The following is a 12686-nucleotide window of genomic DNA, read 5'->3' as shown; positions in this document are numbered from 1 at the left end:
AAGGAAATGCCTATCGCGCTTGCAAATTTTGCGGCGATGCAACAGGACGAAAGGGGAACAGTTCAGAGAACTCTATGAGAACAAGCGAAAAGAATGGGCGAGAGGGGTAACGTTTCCGAATAACCTAACACTCAGTTTTTTTTTGTTTCTGCAACACAAGAAATTGACCTAAAGTGTAACCAGTTTGTGAGTCTAACTCGTCCGAGTGCATTAGCACAAAATGCTATTGTTGCCATGGCCATCCTTGGAGATATTACTATTATATTCCGCACCGAAAAATCTCTTAATCCGTGCGCGCAAATTGAATTTTATTTACATTTTATGCACGCTTGCACACCTGTATTTGGCTCAGACTGTTGTTATTGCTACATGCCCGTCAAGCGGGGGGATAGCTATGAAGGTCAACGCAGTGATTTTAAAGCTCTGCAGTTGGGTTGGGGTGAACAACCCTGCGGGAGCTCTTTCGCAATAACCGGATATATTTTTTATGTGCAAGTATGCAGCGGCTCGCCTGGCCGCCCCAAACAGTAGCGCTTAAATTCCAGCTCGAGCGAAAGTTTGATTTTCAGGTAGAAAATCGATTTCTACTCTTGATGCCGGTTCTTTTTGCATTTATTCATTACCAAGAGAATGCACGAGGACTGTAAGTGGAGATATAAAAAGGGGTCGAGTTCGAATTTCGCAAGGTGTAACGGAATACAAATGTATGCCGTTAGATAGAATTATCCGTGCCAGGTCATCCATTTTTAGAGAAATGAACGTGCATTGTTCTATGAACGTCGGCATTTTTTTGTTAGCCATCAAAATAGAATCCACGCGAGCCAAATTATTTTAACCGTAAAATTATGATTGGGCAATAAAACTCAAATCTACAACATACTCGTATCTTTTGATCAAATATCTCAATGCATTCCTACGGTGCATGCAAGGTGCGGCTTGTTCTTAGTAGCAAAATCATATAATATTTCTCAAGTTGTCATATTCATATTTCATACCGCTATATGCTTTACGGGAATATATCATCTGCGCCTGCGCATGGCCCTTTAAGCTTAGAAGAAGAAAATAATACTATTACATTTTACTTTTACTGAAATCACTATTCTAAGTGAAAATGAGATCAAACTTCATATCTCCATACCGAGAACCTCCAGCTGATAGAACGTAGCGAAATTCACAAGGTTTCAGTTATCTTATCAGACCATTTTGTAAGCACAGTCAGCATAAAAATTGCTTAAATATTTGCATTACTAATATTTTACCTGTTGAACAAACATTACAAACATTTAATATTAAAGTGCTGTTAAGATTACTATCACGATTCACGGGTGAATATGTATATATTTACACTACAAAATGACACCTACCTTTGTGTATCGGCGAATACGAATTTCCTAAGTTTAAGATCTCTCAATACTATTCCATTCCTATGACACGCTTGTACGGTTTCCGCTATTTGTCTAAATAATTTTCTCGCCTCCGCCTCGCGTAGCCTTTTTCGTAATCTGACATACGAATGTAAATCACCGTGCGCTTTCGGGAACACCAGGTATAAATAACGACTTCCTACTAGTATTTCGTGTAGCGAGGATACTCTCGGGTGTGAATCTAAACGGTAGTGGGCCGATATAAGGTTGTGACAGTCTCGCGACACCACCTGAAAGAAAATTTCAATAATTAGTATAGGCACAGTGTAATATAAGATTTAATGATCAAAATTGTCCCTCTGTCCGTACGTTATACATTTTACGCTACTCCACTAACGACGAAGGGTATAATATTTGGTCTAAACCAACTATTCTTACAGAACATTCAATTCTTCTAAAAATAAAACTCTTTCATTCGCCGTATTAAGAAAGTAGCTAAGTAAAAAAATAATATTTATCTAATTGCGTTCCATCAGGTCAGTTTATATATTGACAACTCAAATTTCGTATTTTTTGCAATTTTTTAACTTCTGTTTTTTTTAATTTTCCTGAATTTGAGTGCACAAATTTAATTTCTCTAATTTTTTAGAATTTCTAAATATGGGAGATTTTAATTGTTCTCAATTTTTCGAATTATCCTAGTTTATTTACCGCAACTTACTCGAAAGAGAGAGATAAAATAAAAAGTTATTGGCGTAAAACTTTTTGGCTCCTAGTCCATTCTAAATTCTCTAGCTTTGATGTCGCCATAAGCCAACTATTATTTTGTTTTTTTTATATTTTAATTTGGTTAATTTTACAGTATTTGATATTTGAATACATATCTAAAACTAATAAATAATAAAAAAAATAAAATAATCTAAAATTCTAAAATGTCTAATTATGTATTACGAGTTTTTAAATGAGTGGAATTTCAATCGTTCTCAATTTATTTTAATTTAAAAAAAAACCGATACAACGGAAAATCTTACGCGAGATCTTAGGACAGTCCTACCACCTTTTAGTATAGAGGATGTAACATTGAAGTATGTCAAAAGTTGTGCATGGTAGGGAGACCACAAGAAACCAGAGGAGTTACGTCACCAAAAATTCCAAAATTTGCGTTTCTCTTTTAATTTTTTTTCCCGATTTTACATTGGTTTTTGGATATGATTTTTCTGATTCTATAAAATTCTTTACAAAATTCATGTTACAAACGAGGGTGCAAAGACTAATTTAATCTGCGAGTTTTTTTAACATGAAAATACCGAACCCAAAAACTTTTTAAAAAACCTTCGCGTCTAGAGACATGCAATATTGAGTGGACTAATCATTTTCTAGTGTTGAAGTCTCGGTTGAAGTATTTTTTTACAGCAGAATAACTCAGAATCGTCGCAGGTCGCAGAAAATTTTCTTTTTCAAATGTTCAAAAACTAGATTATTCCAATTTTTTTGTGAACGTTTCTGAGAAAAAGATTAACAAAGACTTTCGAAACCTAGGCCCAAAAAAGTATTTTTGGTCCTTTCCGGTCCATATAAAAATATGAAGTTGATGATTGTTACTCAAAGACGAAACGTCGCAATGAACATCTGTGGGCGCCATCTTGCAACCCTTAAAAAGTGCCTATAAGGAAGTGTGATTTGTTTTTTGATATATTTTCAAACATGGCCAGAAAATAATAAAACCGAATATGATTAATTTCGGTTGTTTTCGAATACCTTCGGAAATGATCGGAATTTCTGAATGTTTATACTTAACATCATTTTACTAACCCTTAAAATAGTCAACTTTTATACTCGTATAATTTAACCAAATGTGTATCTTTTACGATTCCGATTTCCCAATGTTGTTCATTCTTATTTTTGACACACAGTTGTATCAACATTAATTGACTAAGGTCAAAGTAAATACTAGTTGGAAAATCTGTCATTAGTTGAGGGCGCCACCTGCATTACTAAACAAATTTAAAACGTCGTAAACTTTCTAGGTCACCCCCTAAATATCATTTTAAAATCACATGCTGTGCAGCAGCTAATTCTACCACCCGAAGTGAGAGCCATTCATTGAAACTGGTGATAGTCAATTTAGCTTTGACTCACCCTGTATTTATTCTTGTAAGCTATACACTGTGTCTATAATGGAGATTTCCCTCGAGATTTCCGAAACCATAGATGGTCAATTTAGAGAAACGATGGTCAATTTAGAGAAACGATGCGCAATTAAAGTCATCATGCTTTAAGCAAAACCAGAAAATTCCGATTACTTCCGAAGGTATGCCAGAAAAACCGAAATTTGCCGATTTGGTTTTATTTTTTTCTGATGTTATTTGAACAGAAACCAAAAAACACTTTCTCATTACCACTTTTTGATAGACAGCGTTCATACAACGTTTCGTTTCTGAGAAATCATCAATTTTTATATATCCCGTAAAAAAAGTACTCTCTGTATTGAGTATCATTTTTTTATTACGAAAATACAACGACATACGGCACAGACAAAAAAACAAAAGATGAAAGGTGGAAGCTGTTGGTTTCAACAAAATGGTGCACCCACGCACAACGCCCTAATTGTGCGAGAATACCTATCGGAGAAATTTTCCATTTCCAAGGAAATTTGTTCGATAGATATTCTCGCATTATTAGGGCGTTGAGCGCGGGTGCACCATCCTGTTGAAACCACCAACTTTTGTTTTTTTTCTATGCCATATAACGTTGTATTCGTAATAAAAAATGCTACTCAATATAGAGTATGTACTTTTTTACGGGCCATATAAAAAATAAAGTTGATGATTTCTCCGAAACGAAACGTTGTATTGAAATTCTGTCAACGGTGTCTTTTAGAACTTCAAAAGTAGAATTGGGAAAGCGTTTTTTTGTGAAAAATGTAATTAATTATAGGTAGTCGTTTTTATTCACTTCAAGATTCAACTTCATACTAGCCATCTTAGATTCAATATTTAAATAATTTAGATTTTGAATTAGATTTTCAATTGCGTTCATTGAAAGCATGGCGTGCTCCAGGCTATTGTTTTGTGTTGCCCGATACCTAGAGATGATAGAAAACCAGCTAAATCACACGTAGGTATTTATTGCAGCGAAGTGCAACCAAGGCCGAAACAGATGGGGGTGATGCCCTGCTACTATCTCTTTAAGTTTCACCCCAATTCCACCTGTTTCATACATTATAACCCCAAGGTTCTCGGATCAACCACAAAAACTCGTCAATTCCTTATCCAGCTTCACCTATAGCACCATTTTTAGCGATACGTACGCGATTTGATGCCCGACGACTGCAATAATGAGTCATCAAAATAAAAAAAGGCGGGTAAATAATTACGGCGAAATTGGACAAGTTCGACCGCGTCCCACTCGCGCCGCGCCACAAACCCAATAAAACGCGTGCGTTGTCGTTTTAAGACAATGGGTGCCACTGCTGTTGACAAACAATCGATTTAATAAATCATTACAAAATTTGGGAGAGGTAAAGGATTTAGAAAAGGCGTACTTAACGCAATTTTCATGGCGTAACTATACAAACTTTCAATTGACCGAAATAATGTGTGACCACACACAAATTTATGAAATGGGATTTAAAGAGATCGCGAGATAAAGGTCGAACTCCCCATTGGTAATCAAAGTAATGTCATCACCACACGAACGTACGTGGTTAATGGAGTACATCGGCAAGTGTTGCCCTTTAGCCTTGCATTTTACTTTTTTATGTTTAAAGGTGCTCAAATGTCAGGACCTTGGGTGAGTAAATAGCATAGCCATTCACGTATCACGAATTAATAACGTCGAAAAATTTTATTATGCGGTGCGTTAGCGGGGAAATTCGGGAGAAAATTGATTTGGAAAAACCTATTATTAAGGTTACTGGGTTTGATTTTGTGTAAACATGAACCGATTTCATAACGGATCAAGAATGATGTGCAATCGCGGACGAAATGTTTATTTAATAAATGATGCCACTTTTATCACTTTAAACTAAAGGAAGCTGCTGTACTGTAAGTGTGGAATGAGACTTTTCCAACTAGACCGTGACACAGAAATGTCGTATCAAAAAGGTGGCGGAATTATTTAAATTAAAAATTACTGTAACCGTGTGCGTGATGTAACTATTGCAGGTTTATTAACTTGATGTAAGACAATAGAAAAAATGTAAATTCGGTCCCGCTGATTGTTTAATGTGTTACCTACGACACCTATAAATAGTTTGGTTGGGATGTCATAAAAGGAAAAGAAATGCGTCTTGTTTATAAACGCAATTTATGAGCACATATAACACTGGTAGGTAATGTGCAATTCCACTCCATTATATTTAATATGACCGATCCCACAATTGCAACAGATTAAACGCGATTTCGACAGATATTCCATATTAGTAGGTATTTCTTCAGTGATTATTATAACCGAGAGAGAGAAACACGGCTACATTTTGAAATTAAAATAAATTGTAAATACGCGCCCATGTTTAATGAACAATTGAAAAATTCGCCGTATTTATTGATAACTAACGACAACTCAACACCGGACGCAACCTTATGTAATCAAAACAGATACAAGGACGAACGAAAAGGACACATTTTGCAACTAATAACTATAAAAGGTCACATTACAAATAAAGTGATTATCATTGTTAAGCGATTACGTGATAAGTGACATTATTTTTTTAATTTTCCGACTATCATAGTTGCATATAAAAATGGAAATGGGCTATACGATATCGGTTTCCAGTTCAAAGGCGCCTGTTCCACGAAAAAACGCGGAGGTGGCAAATAGTCGGGAACAGACAAACATTTTACAAAGGAAATACGAGATCGCCTTGTTCCCACGGAGTACACAAACAATTCACATAATAGAACAGCACCCTTGTATCCACGCTATCTACGGGGGAGGTAAGAAACTGTTCATTTAGACTGGTGAAGTATATTCTTATCGCCTAGGCGGCTAGATGCTGCAAGCTGCACTGCATCCGATGGGAAAGTTTTCATAGCATTTGGAAAATTTTAATTTTCTTTAAATTTTTCTTTTTAATTTTAGTAATATTTACCCATGTGCACAAAACAGTGCTAACGTAGCACTAATAATCTACTAGATCTACTAACACAGTGTGTGTTATTTAGTTAAGTAAAAGTTGAGTGCGTGAAGTTGGCCCCGCTCTGATTTTTTATTTTTCTCATGTTGTGTAGCAGCACTAACGATAAACTTCGAACACTAACATAATATTATCCCATGTGGGTGGGGCCAACTTCACATGGGTGGAATATTTTCGATATCTAACTGTCAAAAAATGTGTTTCCCTTAATACAAATTTGATGTCTTTGTTTACTTTTTTGTAAATTTTCCGAAAACGGATGGAGCCTCGTTAATACCTTTATTTGCCAATGCGCCCTTTTTTAGTTGGTATCATTGTTTATCATTCCATATGCAAAATGCAATAAAATATTAAATGAAACTATTCGGTACAAGAACTTAGTAAATCAAATTTAATTTAAAAAAAGCCATTTAAATTGATTTTTTTAAACTTTTTTCAAAAATCACGATTTTTCATCAAACATGATGGCTTAAAACTCCACCATACTTGATGCTAGATACAAGCTTAGATAATGCATATTCATCGTTTAGAATTTGAGGATATTATGAGGGATATTATTTACAATTTTAACAAAAACCGAAGCGGGAAGTGGCCAACGTGACCGCCTATAAAACCCCAACGAGTATACCACCTTGCATATATTATTTTGATGTATCTTGGCCGCACAACGCAACTTCCGAATACTTGCACAGCATCGTGGTAATACATTTGGAAGATTTGGCATAAAAATTGGTATTTAATTAATGATTTTGATTTTTCCTGATCAATCCGTAGGTAGTTCGGATCAAGTAAGTGATACACAACAATTTTCTGGGTTCAGTAGTCAAAATGGACAAACAGAGAAAGCGAGAGAGAAAGTGACAGTAATATTCATTAACCCGTTCATTAATTAATACAACAAAGGGCTAAGTATCTCTTTTTATCAAAGAGACGAGAAAAACGAAAGAATGGAGATTTTGGTTCATACAATCTTTTATACAGGGTGACAATTTGAAAACTTACCACCCCTCATATCTTAGTAAATAAACGAGATATTTAAAAAAATCAAAATCCGTTTCGGTAATTCGGAGGGGGAATCACAATGACATAGTTGGCGACGCACCCCCTCCAAGCCACCCCAACTTTTAAATCCGAAACGGATTTTGATTTTTTTAAATATCTCGTTTATTTACTAAGATATGGGGGGTGGTAAGTTTTCAAATTGTCACCCTGTATATAAAATTCTACTGTACGTGTGTTTACGACTGAAAATTACCGAAACGGATTTTGATTTTTTTAAATATCTCGTTTATTTACTAAGATATGGGGGGTGGTAAGTTTTCAAATTGTCACCCTGTATATAAAATTCTACTGTACGTGTGTTTACGACTGAACTTTAAACGATTGGACGGATTTTGACGATTTTTTATATATGTACACATCTCTGTCCCCGGATGGTTTAGATTCACAATTGGGCCCGATCGGATTATAGGATTTTTTTGCATTGATGCTGCGCGCTACTATTTCGCATACCGATTGATACATGCACCAAGTCACTGGCATCCTACCGTGCCGATGTGTTTACAGTTAAACATTCTGTACGCTGGGTTTCCGTTACCATATATGCGTCAATATCAACACTTTTTTATCAAACATGTTATTTTGGTTTTTTAGTTTTTATTTTTACATTTTTGAATTTTTTTGGATAAGTATTTTTATATTTCGAAATATCGAAAAAATGCGCACTTCCTAAATACTGTGTGTACATTATTAACATTTTATAGCTCGGAATTTTCTAAACAAATTTTACAATTTTTCTAGAATGTATCTAGAATTTTTTTAAATTGTCTGGAATTTATCCCGAGCGCACATGCACACATAATTATTATTTTATATAATTTTTAGATTTTTTTTCTTTGAGAATTTTAGTGTACACAAGCGAGAGCAAGAGAGAGGGTATAAAAGGAAATTTTGAAAATGCAGCAATGCCAAATATTTTGGAAATGCATTTGAATTTTTGAAAAGTGTTAAAAAATTTTTAATTACGGACGATACTGAAGAGTAGGTCGAGGAGTAGGTTATACCTACTGATTTCGATACCGTAAGTTCAATTTTTTAAAGATTCCAGCATTGAGACCAGGTAAAAATCCTACGATTTTCTAAATAGTATTTTAACATGTATGCCGGATGAAAAAAATTAGCCGGCATATTTCCAAAAAATACAGGGCGTCTCAATTTCGATGTCCCGACTGAGCTTGACCGTTTTGACTGGTTTCAAATGCTAAAGTGAAAACGGCGCATTAAAAAAAACACACTAGAATTTTACATATTGCGACGACAGAGCATGTGCAATTTGAAAAAATTCGAAATTCCAAAACCGTATTTTTCTGGGCGATGCAATTTTGAAAAATGGTAAATTGTGCCTACAAAAAAATAACCAATCAGAATGTTATTTTCCTTTAAGTAATTATTTGTATGAAGGTATGTATTCACTGCATAGCTCGATTTGTGGAGACAATTTGCGTTTTATCCAAGCCAAGCATGTAAGATTTTTGCAATATCGTTTAATAAACATTAAAAATATGTTTCATTAAAAAAATGAGAATTTGTGCTATACATATCTCGAAAACCGCGCAACATAGGAAAAAGCTATGAACTATATCTACCTACTAATGTAAAATTCCAGCATAAATAATTTCCCCAATAATTTCCGTTTTAAAAACCATATTTTTATGTAGATAGCTTTACGAATAATAGTTTTTTCTTAAAAAGACTTTGAAATTGAAATACCCTGTTACCATTTACCTACAACAGTTTGAAAATTGTCTACAAATTTATTAAACATTGTAAAAACCTTAAAGATTGTAATTATTTTCCCAACTGTTTCCAAAATGTTCACATTGTGGACCTTTTCAGAATTTACTAGCTATACACCTTCATAATTTCCACTTCCAACATTCCACATGGATGATAGTTGGTTACACTTCAGGTCACCCACAATAATTGTTACGGACGTGCAAGTGTTAACATATTCAGAGGTCACCGTATCATGCCACATTATCTATGCAGCTTTTCATTGACTTTTATCGTAGATTGACGCAAGAAATCTTAGTATGCGTCGAGATGGTCCGACATTATTCTAATATGCCGTTTGTTTATAGATTATAATAAAATGACGTCAATATTGTACTTGTACCTATATGGGGGGCAGGTGCTGGAATCAGAAGCACACCTGCTAAGTACAGACCGGCCTTATAAGTAGTAATGTTTTCGAGGCGAGGAAATTGATGAGACAAAGGACAACTGATGCTATATTTTTGTAACCGCAAATTAATTCATCCCAATACAAAACAGAAGCGGTCCGCATAAATTACCCTTATGCAGTCATTTGCGCAAACGCAGTTGCAGTTTTGATACATTTGGAAATTTGCGAATGCGTCATTCGTCGTTTATGCAAATAGTGCAATTTCTTCCAGTTAGTTACGTAAATGGCAACAATGAGAAATTCGTTAAAAAACCTCTAACAGACAATGACGTCAAGTAACTTGATTCTGTGAATAAAAATTACGCATCATTGAAAAAATTTCGCCACATCCCAAACCTTAAAATAGTTAAAGCGGCATTGACTTTACTGGCTTTGTTTAAATGTTTAAAAAGACGTTAGGTTCGAATACCATTCGCCGTTGTTACTTACAAGGGCAACAAGAAGCCAATAAAATTTAAAGGATTTAAAAAACTTTAAATGCGTCAGAAAACGGGGTTAAGCTTTAAATTAAAGGCCTCGATCGTATCATATTTATACATAGCGGAGTGTGCGAAATTACCCGCTACAAAACATACCGATTGCGATTACGATCAAATAAATCCGACCTTCACGATTTTACATACATTAATATACCTACATTATTAACCCCATAACGTTTCGAGGAGGGTGCATAATTTCGTAGAAATTCCCTATTTTCCCATAGATATTTCTAACGCAATTAATCAACATCCTTCTCTTACATCTAAATAAAAGCTTGAGAAAAAGGTGAAGGGTTACGAATCCCGCTGACCAATAAACTCGATTTTACACCCCTCATATTGTTAATATAAAATTCTCACGTAAAATGACCACCACCACCACGCGAAATGTAATAATGGATTCTGCTGCAGACTGGACCAGAATTAAACGAGTTTGCAGACAATGCGGCCTTTTAATTCCACGTTCACGTGTATTAAACGTACGTGAAAAATGCTTAATTGAACATACAAACTTTCAGAATTCACAGATGGTTTGTCCATTTTTAATTGCATTTGATCATATGGAAAATCAAGGCCATTAACCTAATTAGAGTTGGCGATGACTAAAATGTGTTATCCTAACAACGGGAGAAAAATAGCTTCATTTACATAAATGCCAACGATGTCACAGCAATTAGTAAACAATCACCTATAATTACGCTAATCGCACATTATTACGAACTTAAGCACACTCATTTTGAGACAGAAAAAAAGAGGTATAATTTCACACCTTACATACGAGTTCCTCTTGCGTATTTATATCCACACATCTATATAAAGAGCTCCCTTCGACCTGATCGAGTAATAGGTATTTCTCGGCAACAATTGATGCCTGAAAGTGTTTGTCACTGTGATTAGGACTAAGGGGTGAGGGATCACTTCGGTCAGTTGTGACTCTAGGAACACGACACTCGCTTTCACGTGTATTATTCAAAATAACAGCGGTCCGTAATTTCGCGTTGTTTAATTCACTATTTGAACTACTGCCACCACTGACTTCGGCATTTTTGTCCGAATTTCCAAAGCGCGCACTAACTATCGGGCATTCCTGTACTTTTTGCATTTTGATCGTGGACAAATAACCTTGCACACTAAACGAAATTTCTATTTTACGAATCAATTTTCCGAAATGTCATTTGAAAGTTGTCGCACTAGGAACTGGAAATCTTTACGAATACGTATCATTAATATCACACCGATTTAAATAACCACACACACAATCATGTGTTAACAGCAGATGTTAGAATGAAACGTATTAACAACCACACGTACCATACACATGACGATACTGATACTATGCGGAGCAAAGCAAACGCTACTCTAGACGCTATCGGTCTAGTGGGGACGCGCGAGCATGCGCACAACGCTTCACGAATCCGTAAGGGTGAGGTGATACTACAAAATAACCCTGTCATCTGCTGCACTCGCGAAGGTGAATTTTACCTGCTAAGGTTAGTGCAGCTTGCCACCCACCTCCTCCTGCTTTTCGATCACAAAAAAATACGTAAGTTTCTTACTAAACAAAAGAAGAGTCCACAGCTGCCTTTTGATTTTTTCGGGACTTTATATATCCTGGATCGTTGTGCATCTGTCCCTTCGTTTGCTTTGTTGTCCTGCATGTGAATGCATCACGTTTAAATAGCTCCATGTGCACATTTAATTATTTAAAACCTGAACTCAATTTTCTCGTTTCATACAAATTGTGCACTTTGTTTTGTAGGTGCGCTGTTTGTCTAATTGCACTGCCCAACTACCTACGGAGAAAGGCGGTATCTTATTTATGGCAACGCGTTTGTGGCCCAAAACATTTTTAGAGAGAGAGAGAGGCCGTTTATGCGAAATCACGAGGAAGTGGTCCGAATATAGGCACCCCCTTTGTTTATTGCTCATAACAGTCATAAAAATTGGATGGCTCTTATAATCGCCGTTTTTGGGACATGTGAAAATGTAGACGTTAGATGATTTTAGGCAACAGAATTAAAATGTTGTTCCGTCTGTACCTACGTACGTTCGCAAGTTTCCGAGGTAACGAACGGCTGGACGGATTTGGAACTAGTATAGTAGGCATACGGAAACAAAAAATAACAGACCGGATTTTTGTAAAAAAAAATGTCCGCAACGGCATCGAACTTTTTTTTTCAAATAGGAAGCACATTTTTTATTAAATTATTCGAAAGATATTCTTTTTCTGTGTACAAGGTGTGGTTCAAATTCATGGCTCACCATTGGAATCTCGGTGAGAGAGATACAGTGTAGGTTAAATTGGGGCAAAGTTTCCCCTTTTTAGGACTAAAAAATTTTTGAAAAATCTTTGAAAATAACTGAGATATTTCCGAATAAATGAAAATGTAAGATTTCATTTCCATTGTTCGTAGCAAAGAGTAACTATGGGTACTCTCTGGTTCCTATGGCTTAAACGGTCG

The 12686-nt window shown here is 35.6% G+C and overlaps 1 protein-coding gene across 1 annotated transcript in view; it reads right to left on the bottom strand.

Moving 5' to 3' along the window:
* LOC116175972 (tribbles homolog 2) overlaps positions 1–11563 on the bottom strand; it is a 44643-nt gene extending 33080 nt beyond the window's left edge. The window contains exons 1-2 of the mRNA XM_031494372.1: positions 10994–11563; positions 1365–1654 (exon numbers count right to left, since the gene is read on the bottom strand). Coding sequence (XP_031350232.1) covers positions 1365–1654; positions 10994–11326 — 623 coding nt within the window. The 5' untranslated portion in view covers positions 11327–11563. The remainder of the gene's footprint in view (positions 1–1364; positions 1655–10993) is intronic.
* Positions 11564–12686: the final 1123 nt, after the last annotated feature.

This window comes from Photinus pyralis, unplaced genomic scaffold (assembly GCF_008802855.1).
Source record: "Photinus pyralis isolate 1611_PpyrPB1 unplaced genomic scaffold, Ppyr1.3 Ppyr1.4_LG7, whole genome shotgun sequence".
NCBI lineage: Eukaryota > Metazoa > Arthropoda > Insecta > Coleoptera > Lampyridae > Photinus > Photinus pyralis.
This window is presented reverse-complemented; position numbering and strand designations above follow the sequence as displayed.